The sequence below is a fragment of the Dipodomys spectabilis genome, unplaced genomic scaffold (assembly GCF_019054845.1).
Source record: "Dipodomys spectabilis isolate Male_0828 unplaced genomic scaffold, ASM1905484v1 ptg000179l, whole genome shotgun sequence".
In the NCBI taxonomy this organism is placed as follows: domain Eukaryota; kingdom Metazoa; phylum Chordata; class Mammalia; order Rodentia; family Heteromyidae; genus Dipodomys; species Dipodomys spectabilis.
This window is the reverse complement of record NW_024870856.1, coordinates 8940075-8962057: the sequence shown is the minus strand read 5'-3', so window position 1 is coordinate 8962057 and position 21983 is coordinate 8940075. Positions and strand designations below refer to the sequence as shown.

The following is a 21983-nucleotide window of genomic DNA, read 5'->3' as shown; positions in this document are numbered from 1 at the left end:
AATGAGGCAGTTTATGGAGAGCTTATGAATACTGGTGCATCTAGCAGAGGAAGGCTGGGCCACAGCACTGCACTGTGTGGGTCTCTGGATGTCTGTGTCCACCTTCCTTCCTGTCTGGAACGGTCCCACATTTACCACTACAGACTAGAGAAAACTCAGACAAAGATGGGCCCCAGAGCCTCTTGCCCGGCCTTCGTGCTGGAACTTCTCCAGCCTCCCTCAGAGCACAGGCTGGATCAGAAGTCTTGGTAGTGACAAGACCCACATGAGCCAAAGCTAGTCCCCAAAGCAGAAGCAGACTCCAGCTGCAGAGCCTGAGAAAAGCAGAGTAATGTGTCCAGAATCTCATACTGATTAAATCCAGACTGATGATCAGCAGAGTTTCTAGAAAGAACCAGACAGGCAGACTGTAAACTTTGTGCCAGAGTATTTATAATGAAAGAAAATAAGTTGGGTACAAAGTGACACTTGCCTGTAATCTCCTGTGCTTGTGAAGATCAGGAAGAGAAGCAAGAGAAGGGGGATGTCAGGACAGGAAGAGCAGCAGGAGACGTGGGATGTTAGGGACAGGAGAAGTAGAAAACACCATGAGCAGAGTGAGAGACATATATAGTTGCCCACCAGTCTGTTCTGTTATCTAGAATTTTGCCTTGAGCGTAGGAGAAGTTGATGAAAATCTGCTGTCCTTGCTTTGTGTTTCTTAGAACCCAAAGTATCCTCATATAGAAACAGCTTTTCCTCAGTTGCTTTGAAACCTTAGATAACCATTTCTCAAAACTCTGTGACAGATTTCTGTTAGATTTCTCTAGTTAGACTTTTAGTGCCTATTCAAAATATTGTAATCTTCCTAATGTCTTCTTTTTGCCTCTTCCTTCTTAGTATCCCATGTTGAATGTAGGGTGGATTTTGCCCAAATCTCACAGGACCTGGGATCAGTTGGTCCTCTGAGTATTCATGTCTCATATCGGAATTCAAGTCATGTAGTGAAAATATGCAGAGAAAAATTACATTTGTACTGAATGGGGAAACTTTTGTTGTTGTTGTTGTTGTGGGGCTTGAACTCTGGGCTTGGGCACCGTCCCTGCATTCTTCAGCTCAAGGCGTGCACTCTACTGCTTGAGCCACAGTGCCACTTCCAGTTTTCTAGTGGTTTTTATTGGAGATAAGAGTCTCACGGACTTTCCTGCCTGGGCTGGCTTTGAACCGAGATCCTCAGATCTCAGCCTTCTGAATAGCTAGGATTATAGGCGTGAGCCACCAGTGCCTGGCTGAATGAGGAAACTTTTATCTGATCATACCCATAATAATAGCTCGCCTAACATCTGCCAGGTCCTGGGTTCTGTTCCAGAACCCGAAAATAACAAAACAAAACAAAAAATGTCATGGAGAATGGCCAGCATCGTATCACTGTCAGCCTGCTGTTACTTTGAAGCATAGGGCTGGTACTTAGACTGGGTATGGTGGCTTGTGGCTGTAATCCTAGCTACTAATGAACTAGACATCAAGAGGAACTGGGTTCAAAACTAGCTCTAAAAAAAAGTTTACAAGATTACATCTCATCCAGTAAAATCCCAGATGTATATCGGGTGCCTGTCATCCCATTTAAGCAAGAAGCATAAATAAGTAGTTCAAGCCAACACTGAACATAAATGCAAGACTTTATAAATAATAATAATAATGATAATAAATAATAACAGAAACCAAAAGGGCTGGTGGCATGGCTCATGTGGTAGTATTAGAGCACCAAGTGCAACGCCCTAAGGTCAAACCTTGGTGCCATAACAGAAACAAAAACAAAAACAAACATTCTATTAAACCCATTTCTAGATGTTGTAAGCCTGGACTATTTCAAATCAAGGTGTCGTGCAGGAGTGTGTCCTGAAGGTTCCCTTGTGCCTGTTTTCTAGACTTTGTAAGTCAGGAGTACTTCATAGCAGGGGTGTACCCCAGAGCTTCTTTCTTGTGTCTTTGCAGCTAATTCTCAGAGTCCAGTTCTGCCTTTTCTAAATTTTATGTCTAAATTCAGTTTATTTCCTAGACACGTCTGTCGGTCGAATTCTTCTTGGGTCAACTGGTTCACTGCGTCTTTCAAGGACTGTGTTTCATCAGTCTGTGGAATCTAGTGGAACAAAGTTGCTCGTTAGAGTTACTTTCTACCTTCTTCAGGCATTCCCTCTTTCACTAATTCACTATACATTGATACTTACGTGAAAATTCAAGTGCAAAATAAGTTTTGCATCCTCTTTTTCTTACAAGTTTTAAATTTTGTGTTTTCTCTCTTTAAATGGTTGGCCAGGCATACCTAAAGCAGGGCGGAAAAATGTACTCTTTGATGGACTTAAACACAGTGCCACTCAGCCCTGTGGCCTGGGCCGGAGCTCCAGCCTCCACAGGTCTTCATTCTGTCCTTTGTAAAGTGTGGGTTACAGTCTTCCTGCCCAGGGTGGAGCTCCAGTAAAGGTGCTGGATAGATCTAGAGGGGTGGGAACACTATACTGATAATGGGTGACATGACCATGTACCCCAAAGCCTGTTGTGCAGACTGGAATGGGTTAATGGTTTCAGGACAGCCTGAAGAAGCCTCCAGTTTTCTCAGCAGACTTGGTGTATGTTTCACGTTCTGTACAATTACAATCTTGGATCTGAATATGATGACTGGTGTCTATTATTAGAACATGGTTCGTTCTACATAAAAAATCCTGGCTTTTAGCATAAATAGAGTAAATCAGTAAGAGTATAAACTAAGGATGATACTTGTATCTGAAAGGAAGATTAGAGAGAGAGAGACAAAATTGGACACTAGTAATCCTAGCCACTCAGGAGATCATAGGTCAAAGCCAGCCTAAGTAGAAAAGTCCAAGAACTCCATCTCCAAAATACCCAGCAAAATGCCAAGCTAGAAGTGTGACTTACTTGCCCCCAGCCAAGCAAACAAACCAAGCAAGTACAAAGCCCTATATCCAGACCTCTGTTCAGAGGGGGAATGTATTAAACATTTCTTTCCATGTGTTTCTATATCTTGTTTTCTAAGGACCTTGATTTTCCCACTACTCATCCGAGGAGGGAAGCCGACACTGCTGTTCTCCTATGTGTTGGCATTCATCTTCTGTACCTATAATGGCTACTTGCAGAGCCGGTACCTCAGCCAGTACGCGGTATATCCTGAGCCCTGGGTGACCCACCCCTGGTTTCTAGCAGGTGAGTGTCTTCAGCCATGTGCTCTCTGCCTCTCACAGACCCTGACTGTCATGCCCAGCACGTTCTAGTTAGAAACCCCAAACCATCCAAGGGAGAGAGTAGCAGGGGTCCTGGGCAGCCAGCACCAGCATCAGGCTGCTCTGCTTCAGGGGTCTCCTACACCGGGCACCTTCACACATACCAACCCAGAAGTAGGTCCTGTGCCTGCCCAGGTGGCAGTGAGTGCCACCAGCAGAAGTGGCCAGCTGGAATGGAAAGGCTGCCTTCACCCAGTGCACTTGGGCACCTGTCCACCATGTAATCGAAGAGCCCTTTGGCTTCCTGAACTGCCTTCTGTAACCTGAGAATGAGTAGGAATGGCTCACCCGCCAGCAAGACAGGTAAACTTCTGTGAAAAAGAAATAATACATTTCTGCAAAGTTGTGATTTTTTTAAAAAACCATACCAACGAAGGTGAATTGATATACATTCTCAGGCTCTAACTGTAACCTTGCAGAACACAGTGTTCTTTTGTCCATGGGATCTGAAGAGAAAGAACAGACTTCTGAGTTCTCTGGAGTGCACACTTTGGCCTCACCTTGGTCCTGGAGAGCAGGCCTGGTGCCCTCATTATCATCCTCTGAAAGATTGCACTGACTCTTTGGACCTAGCATCTTAGACCTCGCAGCTCATTATTCGTCATCATCTTTATTTGCCTTTAGGTTTTGTCTTGTGGTTATTGGGCATGGTGATAAACATCCACTCAGACCACATCCTGAGGAATCTCAGAAAACCAGGGGAGACTGGATATAAAATACCCAGGGGTACGTACTGAAAATGAGCACTGTCTGTGTTGCATTGCATCATGCCAGGCTTTGTCAGTTCTCCCAAAGCACAGTACAGTAGTCATTAGTACAAGTGTTCAGGGTGAGTCAGTCTTGTAATTGTTTTCTCAGAATAGAGAAGAACCATTTCTGATGATCAGGGGTAGTTATATATTAAGCACAAAGGCGAATCTGGGTTAGGACATAAATGTTGCACGAGGCACTGCTACTTCTGTTAACAATGTTGTGATAGAAGAAGGTCCTTCCCCGTAACAAGTACAGGAAAATGTTGGGCTGAGTTTTATTTAGGACTTCAGTGTACTATCAAGAAATGAAGTTATTCCTCAGGAGACAAACCATGAGTGAGTGCTAGATACCACCTTCCCTTGTAGAATGTGTGAGCAGTAGAACAAACACATGATGTCTCTTCATTTGGAAACCTCCGTGCAAAAACGACAGCAAAAACAAGTGAACAGAAGCCCTATAAACATCAAGTTATTTCATGTGTGGCTCAGATGGCCTGGAGTCCACAGAGCCATCTCAGTCCTGCCCCGATGGAGGGGCCAGAGAAGAGGAGATCCAAGGAGTTCCGGATAGGCTGCTGATGGCCTATCCAGCCCTGGGAGGTGGAAGAGATGCCCCTCAGGTGCTGGGCCTGTGTGCAGACCTCAGCCTCCTGCAGCTGTCAAGGGAGCCGGACCTCTCAGCACTAGCAGAGTGAGCCATGGTACAGTGGGGCAGGGCATGAACCCTGAGAGGAGAATGGAAGGATCCTGAAAGTTCCAGAAGCTAAAAAAGTGGTGGAGTGAGGAACGCCACATCTGAGACTGAGTGCATGCCAGAAAAGGGAGGAGGGGGTCAGGAGTGGTGACAGGCCCAGGATCCTGTGTGCAGGAACTTCTGTGCTGGACAACAGCCAGCGACAGCCAGACCTCCGGCCCTTTCCCTCTACTCTCTGCTGCCAGGGGCTGATCAGCCTCCTAATTTGACATGTTCAAACCTGGTGAACAAGAAAGAACACATACAAACATCCATAGAGAACATGCAAGCATATAGCGAGAAAGGACAGATTAGCAGCAAAACAAACATTCCTATCTGAGCACAAAGCAGACGAAAATGGGGATCCAACATCCAAACTAAAATGTGAATGGGGCGATCACAGCATTGATACTCAGATGCAGAACATCAGCAAGAGCCCGCTGCCTGCTGCACCCAGGAAGACTGCGCCAGGGGCCTGGCCACAAACAGCCCCAGCCTGCAGTAAGGGATCCACCACCTCCCCAGGCAGCACCTCCTCATGATGGCCCCTGCTGGTGGTGTCCAGTCTGAGCAGATTGAACAGAGATGCATAGGCTGCATGGCTCCCAGACAGCAAGAGATGCCACTGTGGGGAAAACAAGGGGAACCTATAAAGCACAGGGAAGAAACTGTTTCCAAAATTCTTTTTTTTTTTTTGTCGGTTATGGGGCTTGGACTCTAGGCTTGGGCACTGTCCCTCAGCTCTTCAGCTCAAAGCAAGTCCTCTACCAATTGAGCCACAGCACCTCTTCTGTTTATGTGGTGCTGAGGAATTGAACCCAGGGCCTCATGCATGCAAGGCAAGCACTCAGCCACCTTCCCAGCCCCTTTTCTTTTTCATTTTTTGTTTTTCTTTTCTTTCTTTTTTTTTTTTTTGCCAGTCCTGGGGCTTGAATTCTGCACCCAGGCACTGTCCCTGAGCTTCTTTTGCTCAAGGCTAGCACTCTACCACTTGAACCATGGTTCCACATCTGGCTTTTTCTGTTTATGTGGAACTGAGGAATTGAACCCAGGGCTTCATGCATGCTAGGTGAGCACTCCATCATTAAGCTACATTCCCAGTCCTGTTTGCAAAATTCTTGATCAGTAATGCTTCAATAGCACATACACTCACATATACACAAAAACACCAGCCACCTCAGAAAGTGCATGAAAGACAGAAGAAGCCTGAGACTTTTTTTCAGTGATGGCTACAGAGGCCTGGAAATCTATTTTGCATATTAAAGTGCCGAAGGAAAAATCTAAAAATGGGAACAGAACACATAAAAAAAAAAAAAAGCAATTTAAAGCTTTAGAGACATAAACCAGGACTCAAGGCTGCCTTTCGGAAAGGCATCGCATCACATACCATCAGACACTGACATGCAGGGAGTGAGTGGCCAGCCCAGAGGATCTGTAGATTCCATGAAGCCCAGATGGAGGGCGGAGCCAGGACTTTTGCCTCATCCTGTTCCCTTTCCTTTTAAGCTTGCCCTTGATTTCAGAGATGACAGAGAGCATTTGGGCCACATGCTCTGTGAGGGCTCTGCTGAGTTGGGTTTTCAGCTGAACTTCTGAAGATTTCTAGTCAATGTAATCACATTTTTCTAATGTACAAGCATGCCATCTATGCCTGAGACTCTTGTAGAACCACTGCTCAGATCTCCATTCATGATGGAAGTGTTAGTACACAAGGCTAAAGGAATGCAGTTGCCAAGGGAATAGCTAAAAATCCTGGAGAGACAAAGATGGGCATGAGGTGTGCAACTGGCAGTATGTAGACATGCTGATACAACCTTCAGCCCTCAGGGTATGGAAGTTGCATGAGGCAGAAGACATGTGCCAGGAGCTCTGGGTCACAACTCTGTTCACTATTTGGGGTGTTGGGTTTTTTTGTATAATTAAGATAATTATTTTTTATAAAAGGAGTATGGAAAGGACAAGAAAGCTGTTTAAAAGGAAATACCTGCTGAAGTCTTGGGTGTCCTTAAGTCAAAGGAAAAGATTTATTTGATTGGAGTGGTAGAATTTCTTTTCTTTTTTCTCTTTCTTTCCTTTCCTCCCTCCCTTCCTCCTTTCTTCCCTCTCTCCTACCCTACTTCCCTTCCTTTCTGTGCCAATGCTGGGGCTTGAACTCAGAGCCTGGGCTCTCTTGTTTAGCTTTTCCCCTCAAGGCTGTCTTAGCACTTGAGCCATACCTCTACTTTCAGCTTTTTAACTGGTTTATTGGAGATAAGAGTCTCAGACTTTTCTGCTTAGGCTGGCTTCAAACTTCTCAGATGTCAGTTTTCTGAGTATCTAGAATTACAAATGTGTGCAACCTGGCTTTGAATGTCTCTTTTTAGACACCATCTCTAGTTTTGGGGGGCAGAAGTAATGTACAGGGAGAATGACTGCTGGAAAGTATGCTGGATCATCAGAAACCACCTCTGTTCCCTCTCCTACACATCACTGAGTGAGGCAGCCGAAGACCATGGAAATGGTCCTGGGTCCAATTGAGATATGTGATAGGCCCAGGGAGATACCTACATGTGATAGTCCTGGTACCCTTGAGTAGGGGTTGGTGGTCAGAACTCTTATCTGTGGGATAAGAGTTCAACAAGTTCTGGCACTCATTTCCTGTTTCATTTTCAAACTAGCAAATGGTCATTGCTGGATTGGTGTACAGATGAGGCCTGGAGGGTTAGGGAAGGTCCTGTCTGCTGTGGATTGGTGATCAGATGAAGCATGGAAGTTATAGAGGGTCCTGACAGATGTGATGACAGTAGGGCTCATGAGGATGAAGCTGGGTTGTCACACTCCCACAGCTAAGCTAAACTCAAGGATTGTTTTTACACCATTTCAATGTGCTTCAGCGTACATTCTATAAATAATGAGCTTTATTGTGACATTTCCATGCATATGTATTACAGTCTGGTGATGTACCTGTGTGTTGTAATGGGTCTTTTAGGAGATTGGTGACTATGGCTTTTATTAGGTCATGATATGCTCACCACCCTCCCTATGTTTCCAACCAAACACTCTGCCCCCATACAGCTGAGGGGACAGGCCCAGGCAGTGGGGACAGAGGTGTCCCATCACAGCCTCCATTGCCTCCTGTTCTGGGCTGTGTGCCTTAAGGAGATATGGCATTTGTACAGACAGTGCAGAGGCCTTCTTGAGATTCAGCGCCCGGATCCTGAGAGACAGATGATAATGATAATGAAATGTTTTGAGCCCTGGCAGCAATAGGAAAATAAAGATGTGTACCTAGCCGGCCACTGGTGCTCATGCCTGTAATCCTAGCTACTCAGGAGGCTGAGATCTGAGGATCACAGTTCAAAGCCAGCCTGGGCAGGAAAGTCCCTGTGAGATACTTTATCTCCAATAAAACCACCAGAAAACTGGAAGTGGTGCTGTGGCTCACGTGGTAGAGTGCTAGCCTTGAGCTGAAGAGCTGAGGGACAGCACCCAGGCTCAGAGTTCAAGCCCCACAACAGACCAAAAAAAAAAGAAGTGTACCTTCCTTAAACCCTATAGCCCAGGAAGTACTTGGCCTTCAATGTTTGGGGGATACTCCTAAGGGCACAGGTAACACACCTTTTATAAGAATGATACATTTATTATGCAATGTATGTGATGTTTTTATAGCTTATCTGATTATAAGTTAACTTGTCAGTGAGCACTGGCATTGTGTTTTGATTGTGCATTACTTGAAGCTCATAGAAAAGAAAAGGACATGATAGGACTGCCCACCTCCTTCACATGATAAAAAGCAAAACAGCTTCTTCTCCTTTCCCTCCCCTTTCCTTTTCTATTTCTTGTGATTAGTCAACCACCTCACCTCTGGCCAGAGCCCTTGAGTGCTTGGGTTGCCGTGAGGGTAGAGATAGAAGCTCTGCACACTGCAGGAGCAGGTCTTGAAACTGTGTTTATACCTTGAACAATGACTACTTTTATACCTTGAAGAGTGATCACTTTTATACCTTGAAGGATAGTCACTTTTCTACTTTGAAGAGTGATCACTTTTATATATTGAAGGCTAATCAACTTTTATAACTTGAAGGATGATCACTTTTATACCTTGCAGGTTTATCACTTTTATACCTTGAAGAGTTATCACTTTTATACCTTAATGGGTGATCACTTTTATAACTTGCCAGTTCTCAGCTGGGCAGACCAAGTCGAGTTGGAACTCAAAGACCTCATGCTGACCATTGCTGTTCAGCCTCTGCATCTCTGATACCCATTCAAGATGCTCACCTGAAACCTGGACTGGCCCCTCACCCTCTCAGCCCTGTTCCCTGCCTAGGATCTCCTCCCTGTGCCCCACCCCAATCCTGTCCTGCCCCTCCCCCCTCCACACTTGTTTGTTACTCTGGAATTTATTGTTCTAGATAGGGACTGGTCTGTCAGAGTGCCTACAGCATTGATGAGCTTTGATTAGTGAACAAATGAATTCACATTTGAGAAAGGGCATTTTCTTTCTGGTTGGATTGTGTGACTAAGCTAAGTGATTGTTACTGCTTACTGGAGTTCCCCCATGCCTACTTAGTTATGTCCACCCAACCCATAACCAGTGGAGTGGCTCACTCTGCAGATGTGTATATCTGATAAACAGATGGCATTGGCACAGCGTCCCCTGGGGTTGTGCTCTGAAGCCATAATGGGGTATATATGGCATTGATGAACATTTCCATTGTTTTTCCATAGTTGGATTTAGTTTTTCCTAGTAGATACTACTGTGTCTCAAGTCAGAATTAATTTGGTGTTGCCTTATAATAAATGCACTGTCCTGCTCTGTTTTTGTCTAGGAGGCTTGTTTGAATATGTCACTGCAGCCAATTATTTTGGGGAAGTCATAGAGTGGAGCGGCTTTGCACTGGCCAGCTGGTCTCTCCAAGGCGGGGTGTTTGCTCTCTTCACATTTTGTATTCTAATCACCAGAGCAAAACAGCATCACCAGTAAGTTGCAAAACTCTTAAACTTTATTCTTTGACTTTAGAATAACATTTTTCAGGGTTTTTTGTTTTATTTTGATTTTGTCAGTCATGGGGCTTGAACTCAAGGCCTAGAATATTCCCTGAACTTTCTGCTCAATGCTAGCACTCTACTACTTTAAGCCACAGCTCTATTTCTGGTTTTCTGGTGATTCATTGGAGATAAGTGTCTCACAGACTTTCCTGCTGGGCTGGCTTTGAACCATGATCCTCAGATCTCAGCCTTCTGAATAGCTAGGATTACAGGCATGAGCCACCAGCACCAGACTGTAAAATTTTGATGTTAATATTAACTTGATTTGCTGAATCCCAATGTATGTCTTGCTTTAGCAAAAGCCAAGTGATACACCCCTGCATGGTGCCAGAAAAGGCATCCTCCATGCTGCTTTTCTCTACCACATCTCTGGCAGTGAGCCTGGGCTGCAGGAGGCTGTGGCCAACTTCACCACTGAGCAGGGGTTTGGGTGTGTAGTGGGGACAGTGACTAAAACTGAGAGTATTGGAGCAACCACGGCAAGGTTGTGAATACTGTGCACAGTGGATGCTGGGATGGGAGTGAATCCCAGAGTCACATTGGGCTCCTCCCTCTCCAGCATCATCCACACATGTCTTCTACACATCACCACAGATGTGGATGCTGTAAACATACAGAAATACATGAAGCCACTGCAGGAAACAGGACAGAGAGAAAGCTAAAAGGGGGACATGCTGATGTCATGATACAAAAATGTCTAGCAGTCAGAACACCCACACAGCTTCCTATACTGAGAGATTTCATGGATTACTGTTGGTGGTGAGGGGAAAGACTGGGGCTGCCGTGTCCAGGTGGCTACTCTTGGGAGGAGCTGTACACGGTGTGGTAACTGCTGAGAGTTGTAGGAGGAGCACCTGCATCTGTTGCCATTTTACCAGTGAGCTTGATGTCTTCACACATACAGATGTTAGAAAGCTGAGCTCCTGGGAGAGATGGAGAAGTACAAAGAAAGATGAGCATGGGCCTAGGACAAGGATGATGCAGAAAAGGACCTGTACTGTTGAGAGCACATGGCTGGGAATTGTACAGCAGTTTCTGAATTGCCTCTCCCAGAAGGAAAGGATAAAGTTCTAATCCCTGATCCTGGTGCCTGGCCCTTACTCAAAGTGGGATTGTTCCAGAGGCAACCAGCTAACTTGAGGTCATAGGGATGTAGAATGGGCTGGATCCAATATGACTGACAGCTTATAGAAAAGAGTAGCTCACTCCTGCAACCCTAGCTACTCAGGAGACAGAGATCTAAGGATTGTGGTTCAAAGCCAGCCTGGGCAGAAAAGTCCATAAGACTCTTCTCTCCAATTGACCAGCAAAAAGCTGCAAATAGAGGTATGGCTCGTGTGGTAAAGGATCAGCCTTGAGCATAAAACCTAACGGGTAGCACTCAGGCCCTGAGTTCAAGCCCCTGTAAAGAGGAAAATGAAAGATGCACATCCACAGAGAAGAAGGCCTTGGGAGACACAGAAATGGAGAAGGCAGACTCTAGAGAGGTACAGCCTCAAGCCAGAAATGCCTGGCAGGAGCCAGAGGAGATGCCCCAAGTCTTCAGGGGCGTGGCTCTGCTGTGCCTGTAAACAAGATCCATTGCAATTGTGTTCCCACACCCAATTCATGAAGCTTTCTCCAGATTTCTGCTGATTTCAATTGACTTCACCTTTAAAAGTAATACAGTGAGTTTGACTTTTGAAAACCTCTGATTTTTTCTTCGCCCAATGATTTTGTAGAAAATTTGGTTGAAATAATGCCTTGCTACTTTGAACTAAACATAGACAGCCAAGTGTTCTAAAATGAACAGAGCTATGCTGGGCTGCATGCTGTGTCAGTGCTGAGAGCAAAGCCAGGTGTCGGGACTCCTGTATTCCAAGGTATCCAGATTCTCCCTCCAGCATTGAGCCAGCCCCAGGCCTCTCATGTACAAGGACCTGGTCCCTTCTGTGTCTGTCATCACCTCCAGGAAGATACTGGTCTTAACATTTGCTTGCAGTATTTGATATGGAAAAGCAAATAATGGCCTGTTTCTAGTAAAAGATAAAAAACGTAGGCTTTTTTAGTATTTGGATTCGAGGAAAACTGAATGAGAGCCCACAAATCTGTTGTAAAGCTATTTTGTCTAACAGAAACAGGGAACAGGAAAATCCCTTTCAACAGTGGCATATGAAACATTCAGAAATAGAAATAAGTAATTCCATTTTCCAAGTGCAAGTCTTTGTTGATGAAAACTCAAAGATATTATTTCCAAGATTCATGAGTTAAAAGGCTGTTTGTCATTCACTTACTATTTAAATTACTATGAATGTGAAACAGATTTGAAATCTTGAAGAATTTGGTTTTGTGGAAATATCTTCAGGAATGTTGGGAGTATATTCTGAGAACAAAATTAAAAACTTCTTTTTTTAGAGTTTCTTTTTTTCTCTTCTCTTTTCTCCTTTTTTTTTTTTTTTGTTCTTTTTGTTTGAGATGAGGTTTCACAGTTACCCAGAATGGCCTCAAACCCACCATCCTCCTCCCTCAGCTTCCCCAGTAGCTAAGATTCTAGACATGAGCATTGCCCCTGGCTTGTCCTGGTTTTCATCCAGTAAACCCAACTAATTAAACAATCAAATAAGTTGATTATAAAGAGGACATTCCACGGAACCATTTCTGGACCTATATTTATTGTAATATCCTTAAAACAATATTGCATGCCAATGGCATTTTTTTCTGTAATCATTGGTGCCGTAATCATAAGTGGCTGTTGGTAGTTAAGCTGGAGGCTGGAAAGACTGGAGCAGCTGTAAGGCTGCTGAAACATGTTCTCTGCAGAAGGCAGAATTCTGAGGCAGTGTGGCTGTCACCTGGAGCAGCCACACTTGCCACTTGGAGCAGCGTGTGGTGTGGCCGTGCAGCTCTGTGGGAAGTGACAGACTGGCACAGCTGTGGGCATGCTCCCAGTGTGGGCTTGAACCAGGAAGCCAGCCACAGAAGTATAAATCTATGTAAAGCATGCATGTATATGTGTGTGCACACACGTGTGTGTGGAGTAATGCTCACCTATTAAGTTTAAGGTCATTTGAAAAATGAATTGGTGTGACTTCTAGACACTATAACTTGCCTGGGTTATGAGCATGGAGTATGTTTGTGGAATGCTTTAGGTTCCCAGCCCCTGTTCCTGATCTCTGATGGTTTATGACATGGAAAACACTGACTTGGTCTGGTCAGTGACCAATGAGGTCACAGATAAGCCCATGAGGAAGACTTAGGTCAGAGAACGTGGGAGTGCTGGGCTGTCTGGGAGTCATAAAGCAACAATGCCTTCAGGAATGGAAGCACAATCCCAGCATAATCCAAACGTAAAGAGAAGCAGTGGAACACAAGCTCGGGCTTGTAGGTCATAAAACCTAGACAAAAATGAGTTACAGAGTGAGCCTTGTGCAGGCCACATAAGTGAGAACTTCCATTCTAGGAGAGAAAAAGAAGATAAAGCATGTTGTTTTCCCTTTCAAAATGGGTTCCTTTTGTTGGTGGTGGTAGTGGTGGTGGTCATGGGTTGTGGGTCTTGAACTCTGGGCCTGGGTGCTGTCCCTTAGCTCTTCAGCTCAAGGCAAGCACTCTACCACTTGAGCCACAGCACAACTCCCAGTTTCTGGTGATTTATTGGAGATAAGAGTCTCACCAACTTTCCTGACCAGGCTGGCTTTGAACCGAGATCCTCAGATCTCAGCCTCCTGAGTAGCTAGGATGACAGGTGTGAGTCACCAGCACGTGGCTAAAATGGATTCCTATTAATCTCAAAACATAACTTTTAGAGGTGATGCTGATCAAGATGTATTGCACACATAAGTTGATGTGTTGAGTTGAAGCCCTTTTTAAGATTTTAAAGATAAAAACATACACATGCACATATATATGTATTGTGTGTGTGTGTGTGTGTGTGTGTGTGTTCTAGGCTTGAACTCAGTGCCTGCACACTGTTACTGAGTTTTTATTCTCAGGGCCAGCACTCTACCCCTTGAGCCACACCTCCATTTTTGCTATTTGGGGTAGTTAAAGATAAGACTCTATGGACTTTCCCATCCCTGATGGCTGTGATCCTTAGATCTCAGCCTCCTGAATAACTAGGATTACAGGTATGAACCACTAGTGGCTTGCTTTGTTTTTAATTTTTATTCTTTATTGTCATCATAAAGGTGATGTATAAAGGGGTTACAGTTATTGGTTATTTTTTAAACAAATACTAGAAGGCTTTATTGACTTGAGAAACATATAGGTTAAATATAGTTATATAATTTTTATTAATATATATTTTATTGTAAAGATACTGCACAGAGGGGTTACGGTTACATGAGTAAGGTAATGAGTACATTTCCTATTGAGCATTGTTACCCCCCACTTTGTTTTTCTACTACCATCCCTTCCCTCCCCACCTCCCTAAATCCTCCCTTGCCCTCCCAAGTTGTAAAGTTTGTTTTCAACATAGTGTCTTGTACATCTCATTGTTACAGTGGGTCAGCCAATGAAATGAACCTCAAGATAGGGATACAAGAGGTTTTATCTTTCTTCTGTTGTTTTTAATATATTTATAATGTGCCACATGATATTTTTGTTTCTTTTGTTCTTCCCCCATGGTATAACCCCTGTTGTCACGTATTTGATTCCGATGTCATGCATCTTGTATATACATTTTTCTAATTTAGGGAGGGGGAGGGTTATTTTTCTTTTTAAGGTGACTTTTCAGTGCTGAAGATCAAACTCCGTATCTTGCATGGGCAAGGCAATCTCTGAGTCCCTGAACCCCAGTCCCAGACCTTAAAACACCAGTCACTGGGGGTGGATGTGCAATTGTAGCAACCCCACAAGAAAATTTTGATGACTTAACAAATTCCATTTCATTCCTATACAATGGTGGCTGTGAAATTCAACTCACTGGGTGAACCATGCCTTTCCCAGAGAGCCCAGCTGCTCTCTAGAGCTGCGTGAGAAAAGTTCCAGGGCACCCCACGCGATGCTGGCCATGCAGCTTCCCATGTGCTCTGTCTTGGCTGACCCCACTGTCTGCTGGGCTCTGCCTCTACTCTTCCAGGGCTATAGTTTCATTTTCCATGGGCAGCTAGCTCATCCGAGAGAGACACCAACCTACCCCTGCAGGTGCCTGCCCGGCCGCCTGTGCACAGCTCTTAGCAAGGTGCTGTGCTGACTGGCTGGGTGTCCCGCAGGGCTGCAGCAACTTTCAGTACCTGCCCATTAAACATGATCACGGCACACGTCCTCCTACCCAGCCCCTCGACTGACCTCACTGTCCCTGGGCCTCCCTCACCTGGCCCGTCATGTCCGACCCAGGGGCCCTCGCTTCTTGGGAAGGAAGGGGTGGGATTTTTTCCAGGTCTTAGTGCTACACAGACCAGCGGAAGGAAAGGAGAATGGTTCTAAGAGTCTGCCGTGGCGTAGTTCTGTGCGCGTGAGTTACAGTGCTAAACCCATCCAGTATCGGCAGGATTTTACAGCTGCTTCTTCTGTTTGTGGTCCTCATGTGTTTCTTCCCCATGAACAAGCAGCTGCTTGTTTTCTGTTGTGGTTTTTAGTCTCATAGCTGTCATTCGTGGCCTATGGACACTCCTTGTTTGTTTTGTTTTGTTCTCTTGAGCTGGGGATCTGACCATGGGACTGCACTGAGCACTTCCGTGTCTGATCTCAGAGTACTTTTGGTATTTATTTCACCAACTTAGTTGCCAGCCTTTTCAACTGGCAGATTGAACTCCAGATTGAATGTACTATGTTTTTTTTTTTTTTTGTTTTGTTTTGTTTTGTTTTGTTTGTCGTCAGTCGTGGGGCTTGAACTCTGGGCCTGGGTGTTGTCCCTGCACTCTTCAGCTCAAGGCAAGTGCTATACTACTTGAGCCACAGCACCGCTTCTGGTTTTCTGGAGGTTTATTGGAGATAAGAGTCTCATGGATAGCTGAATGCCGGTGGCTCATACCTGTAATCCTAGCTACTCAGGAGGCTGAGATCTGAAGATCACAGTTCCAAGCCAGCCCAGGCAGGAAAGTCCATGAGACTCTTATCTCCAATAAACCACTAGAAAACCAGAAGCGGCACAGTGGCTCAAGTGGTAGAGCACTCGCCTTGAGCTGAAGAGCTGAGGGACAGTGCCCAGGCCCAGAGTTCAAGACCCATCACCGACCAAAAAAAAAAAAAAGTCTCATGGACTTGCTGCCCAGGCTGGCTTTGAACTGCGATCCTCAGATCTCAGCCTCCTGAATAGCTGGGATGACAGGCGTGAGCCACTGGCACCAAGCTGAATGTAAGCATCTTTATTAATATAATTCATCAAAATTGAAAATTTTGTCCATTTTGAGCTAAGGGTTGAATTCTGGGTGGCACCAGATTACACTGAAGCCGGTCCTTAGGGGCACCCATGAGCCTGGTACCCCGCCGGCCATCCTCCCGATGACAGCTGAGCTTCTCCATGGGGCTTGGTGAGGACTTGCAGGGTCCTCAGAAGGCATCCAAGACACATCTGCCCATCTCATTCGGCCCCATCTTCATCCTGTCCTGCCAGAGGAGGGCCTGGCCTGTGTGACCAATGATTGTATCATGTCAGCATCGTCCCTTCCCAGTGGAAAGCGAATCACCGGATTGCCCCTTCTGTTTCATTTTAGGTGTGTGGAGTTATTCATGATACAGATGAAACTAATGCCCGCATGAAATGTCAAAGCCCTTAATACTGCACTTAAAAACCTAAAAGGCCAGGTGCAGTGGCGCAAGCCTGTAGGACAAGATCCATGGGGCTGTGGTGGTTCGAGGCCAGCATAAAAGTTTGTGAGACTCCCATCTCAACCAGTGGCCAGACGTGGTGGTGCATGCCCGCTGTCTCAGCTATGGGGGGCCTAGAGGGCTGGGGTGGTGGCTGGCGTGCTCCCATCACCCAGCAACATGGAGGAAGCACTGGTACGTATATCCCAGACATAAAGCGAGCCGGGCCTAGAAGACAAGCAGCGCCAAGAGGGACTTGAGGAAGGACTCAGGCGGCTGCCCGACAAGGGCAGGGCCCTGAGTCCAATCGCAGCACCACAAGAACACAAACACCTCCTCATCTCCTTATAATGGAAAATACATTAGGTAAACGTGTGCCTTATTGAGTTTCTTTTCTTATTTCAGGTGGTACCTGGAGAAGTTTGAAGATTACCCGAAGTCTAGAAAAATCATGATTCCCTTTGTGTATTAGGTTGACTGTGGGCAAGATGGCCTTCAGCTGGGAGCTGTGCGGGGCAGCCCCATACTTCCCTCTCCCCTTTCTCTGCCCCCCACTGCCCTCTCCCCCTTCCCTGCTGTTTCCAGGACTCCCTGCTGCAGGGTGGTTTCTTCCTAGTAAATTTACAAGGCACTTAGTTAAAGGCTAATCAGACTGCACTTCAGGTGGAGGATGCCCGCCAGGTCAGGCAGGATTCTCCAGCTCTCTAGGTTAAAATTCACCTCTGAGCTGTGGCGGCTCACTCTGTAGGACTGGGATCTATCGCGGAAGGACACGTTTCACTTCCACTGTCCTGAGGCAGTCCTGTCTGCAAGGTCAATGGCAGCACACCCCTCCTCCAGGACTCCCTAGAGGCCCTGGCTGGCCCAGGCTGGCCCCAGCTGGCCCCAGCGATCTTGTTCTGTACCTGCTATGTGGGTGAACTTGCTGATACGGAAGGGAGCTGCTGCTCATGGGGGCTGGGCGAAGGTGTCTAGCTGTTGGCCTCTCCCAGCTTTTGCCCAGCCCAGCTTGCTAGATGAGCTGAAGGACAGAGAGGGGCCACTGACTGCCTCTAAAGAACAGGGGCCCTATACCTGCTCAAGACCTTCCCACCCCAAGATTTTTGAGATTAGATAGCTGGATGCCGGGCAGATGGAGAGGAGAGGAGCAGGAGCGCTTGTCTGCGGTGGCGCTTTCTTCGTGAGCTGTGAGGTTTTCTCAAGGCTTTTCTTGTTTCTCTTAATCTAAGCTGCTTTGCATTGTGAGGATTTCCTGGTTCTCAGTTTTTAAATTCCTACTTTTTCTTTACTTTTATTCTTCTGGCCTTGGTTACTTCTTTTTGTTTATCAGTGCTTGAAAAGAAAGCTGAATTCGTTTGTTCTTAGCAAGTACGAGTTCAGGTGTAAGGCCAGGTGTTCCTTAACTTTAATAATGAGCTTATAATTATCTGAATTATCTCTTAGGCTTTCTTTGAGCTAGAGATTTTGAGGGAAATAATTTATCTTTAAGATGATGTTTTCTACTTTTCACCCACTTGGAAGATCTTATTGAAAGGTTTTATTGTTCTACTTCTGATGTGTGGATAGAGATTATTTTCTATGAATTTTCTTCCCTGTGGATTTTAAGTTTTCTCGAAATCCTAGAGAATGGTCATCTTGGACAAGTATGGTGGGTCATGCCTGTAACCCCAGCTACTTGGGAGGCAGAATAGGAATCTATTGTGAGCTGAAGCCAGCTGGGGTGACTCAAAAACCAAGCTGGAGTGGACCAGTTATGAGGGAGGCTGATGGAGGAGGATCACAATCTGAGGCTAATCCTGGTCTCAGGCAAGAAAATGAGAACCCCTAAAACACAAAAACCAAAGGCCTAAGAATATGAGGCTCAAGTAGCAGAGCAGTTCAGTATAATTCTTCAGTTCACTTCTCAGTACCACAAAACAAAGAAGAAAAAGGAAGAGGGAACACGTTTTATAACCTTAACAAGACCACTCTGTGTGTGTGTGTGTGTGTGTGTGTGTGTGTGGGCGCGCGCGTGCGCGCGCGACAGTCTTAGGGCTCTATCCCTGAGCCTCTTTGTATTCGAGGCTAATGCTCTACAACTTGAGCCACAGTGCCACTTCCAGCTTTTTCTGTGTAGTTTATTGGAGATAAGAGTCTTACAGACTTTCCTGCCTGGGCTGGCTCTGAACCATGATCCTCAGAGCTCAACCTCCTGAGTAGCTGGGATTACAGGTGTGAGTAGTAGAATCCTCTTCTGTTAAGTTCCTTATCTGCCTTCCTCCTCCCCTTTTACATTATTGGAACCGGTTTCACTATTCTGGTCTCATACATGTGTATAAAGTACTTGATCATTTTCACCCCTCTTTGCCCTCTCCTACCCCCCGCCCCCACCCCCACACACCTTACACAGCTGTCATTCAGGCTTTAAGAGTCTACTTCCCACTTGACAACATGCAATGTTTGTCTTTTTAAATCTGGGGTACTTTACTGAATACGATGATCTCCAGTTCCACCTATGTTTCCTTCAAGCAAATCAATGTCATTCTTCCTTGTGTACATGATCCACATTTTCTTTATTCATTCACCAGTTGATAGGGATGATGCCTCAGTTTGACTATTGGGAATAATGCTGCAATAAACATAGCTGTTATTTTAAAATTCTCTGCAGTGTTACTTTTCTTTTGTATGTAATTTTTATTGTATTTCTAAGAGTTCTTGCCTCGTTTGATGCTGTTACTTGTAAAACTTCACGCCTTATCATTGGTACTAGCTCTCAAAATCATTTTCCTGTTGGCTAATTTGAATTTTACTTCAATGAGAATATTGGCATACTGCTTATTTTTGGTTTGTATTTTGAGACCATGTCTCAAAAGGTGCTTGTCAGAGGCAGCCCTGCAACTCGATATGCAGTCCAAGCTGACCTCTGGCCACTGAACCTCCTGCTGAGATTACCAGCATTGGTACCACACCCAGCTGCAGTTTTATTTTTGTCCATCTGACAATCATTTTCTGTTTCTTTGCTTTTGAATATTTTAATGACATTTATTCTGGTTGTCTTTAACAACATAATAAATAGATTTTTCAATTTAGTGAGTTGGTGTGAATTATTTTTCTAATCGTTATTGTGAATTTGGGTTTTTTCTTTGTTGGGCTGGTTTGGGGTTTAGGGGGAGGCACAGTCTTGCTATGTAGTCCAGGATGGCCTTGAACTCAAGATCCTCCTCTTTCAATCTCCAGAGTGATGGAATTACAGGGGTGTGTGTGTGTATGTGTGTGACTTCACTTGGCTGTGAAATGTTCTTTATCCTTTTGATTATTTTTGAAACTTCTTTCCTTTACTATCTCGAGTGATTTGAGAAGGAAACTTGTGCTCTAAAAGTAAAACTTCCTGAAACTGGCGCCTGTGGTTTTAGGTGTGCCACTGAAAGCAGGTAGCTCGTGTTGGACTTGCCGTACGTGTCCAGTGACCACGTGTTCCCACTATGCTCCTTCCCAGTCCCTGTGGAAGGTACGGAAAGGGAGCTAGGCAGAGGATGAGAGTGGGGCCCTTGCAGGTGAGCCTTGGTGGGGCGGCGTCATGGAGCAGGTCCGGGAGCCAGCAGGCCCTGACTAGGAGACAGAGGCCACTGAGCCTCTCAGCACAACAACCACGTGGTCACTGGTGCACAGAGCAGGAGACAGTGCTTCTCATTCCTGCCCCCTTCAGGGGCTCAGAGAACCACAGACTTGTGGTGGTTTAACTTACAGGGAAAAGCCAGAAGAGGAATGTGGGCATCTTTCCTAAAAAGCAGCAAGATCTCAGGACAAGACAGACACCTGCATGTCGACTTTGGGGAGTTCTGTGGCACAAAAGCAGGGCTGCTTGGGATTTGCCTGATGCCCCAGAATTGTGGGAGCTACTCCTTTTGAATGGTCCCTTTCTTAAAGCCTGAACTGAGACCAAGAATCACTGGATCCTTCAACATCCAGAAGAAAATGAACGCCTCTGGGGGAAGCTGCACTCTAAGATGAGATGGAGTTGGTTTTTGCTCTTTCTTTAATTTGGCTCCACGGGGTTGGAGTGCTGACAGCTGATTCCCATTGTCCCGAGCAGTGGGTGAAGCAGGAATACTCAGCACACAGAGACACGGGACAGGGCGGCCATGTCTCTCTACAAGTCTATCCAATGAAGATTTGCTATCTATGATAGCCAAAGAACTCTGAAAGTTCAGAAAATGTAGATTTAATAGCCAAAAGACCTGAGTAGACACCTCATCGGAGTCCTCCCTCCCAGGTGGCAAATTAGCACACACCAGGATACTTCGTCTCTTTTAGTTGTCCAAGAAATATCCAACTAAGCCAGGAGCCACCAGTTCACACCAGGCAGCCCTTCACAAAACTCTGGGTGCTGTTTTAAAACCTACCAAAACTTGTCCTGCCAAATAGTCAACTGAGACACAATAAAAAAAAAAAGGTATAGAGTTTATTTAAGCAATCAGCAGTTCCCGAGTTGGGCAGTGCTGGACCAGAAGTGCGGCTCAGGCAGTCCACAGAGGGGGAAAGGTGGCTGGACACAAAAGCAAGGCAGAAGGGTGTGTCCTGTCATGGCTGCCTTGTGCAGACACCCCATTGGGAAGTCCCTGCCATGGGAGCCCGCATAGATGAAAGAAATCAAGTGGCATTCCACTGATGTGTGCAGATAGAGCTAGGCTGAGGTCACCTGGGCTTAGCTGGCTTGTGTGGCTGGGGTTCTCCGATTCTAGATGTCAACAGAAGAGCCTACTGCCCACTGCATCCATGGAGAAACTGCACACTCAGATGCTGGAACTTCACACTGCACTGCGGGTGCTGGTACCGTTTTCCCCAGACCACCACCCAACTTCCACTAAAGACAATGCACATTTCACTTGGGCACTTGAGTTGAGCTTTTGGAGGCACTGAGAGGATCACCATCTCATCGACCTTGCTTTGTGAGCACTGTTTGCTTTTGGGAGACAGAGTTTCACAACACGAAGGGCAGGGGAGCTCTTAGCAGGTCATGTGATTGCGACACAACTGATGTGAACAGGCACGGAACAAGGTGTTTTTGAAATGCCCTTTGGGGTTTTATTTGTTTGGTTGTTTTGACCACAAACTATGTGCAAGGAAAGCAAGCTTGCAGTAGTCTCCATTTTCCAAACAATACTCAGGCAAAACTTCCTTCTTGCCACTATTGCAATAAATTCACTCATAATAGCCTAAAACCCAGAGAAGTACTGGCTTGCTCAAAACCATGGTCCTCCAGAAAAACCTCATACCTGGTTGGCAAAACAAAACAAGAAACAAACAACAAAAACCCTGGTAACTGGGAATACAATGTTTACTCAATAAAATATGATAAATGTGGGTTGTCCCTCTTATCCATGCTTTTGCTTTTCCAGAGTTTCAGTGAACTCTGTGGCAATTCCACAGAGTTCCACAATTGCTCTGTGGCAATTCCAAAGGCGATTCACAAGTCGGAGGTCGTAT

At 45.5% G+C, this 21983-nt stretch overlaps 1 protein-coding gene across 2 annotated transcripts in view; it reads left to right on the top strand.

Moving 5' to 3' along the window:
• The window catches only part of Srd5a1 (steroid 5 alpha-reductase 1), a 37590-nt gene extending 17462 nt beyond the window's left edge, over window positions 1-20128 (top strand). Inside the window, exons 2-6 of one of the 2 annotated variants that reach the window (XM_042695237.1) lie at window positions 3032-3198; window positions 3900-4001; window positions 9572-9722; window positions 16923-16996; window positions 20119-20128. In XM_042695237.1, coding sequence (XP_042551171.1) covers window positions 3032-3198; window positions 3900-4001; window positions 9572-9722; window positions 16923-16989 — 487 coding nt within the window. In that variant the 3' untranslated portion in view covers window positions 16990-16996; window positions 20119-20128. Of the gene's footprint in view, window positions 1-3031; window positions 3199-3899; window positions 4002-9571; window positions 9723-16922; window positions 18532-20118 lie in introns of those variants that run through there. The other variant, XM_042695238.1, reaches the window with a different exon arrangement.
• Window positions 20129-21983: the final 1855 nt, after the last annotated feature.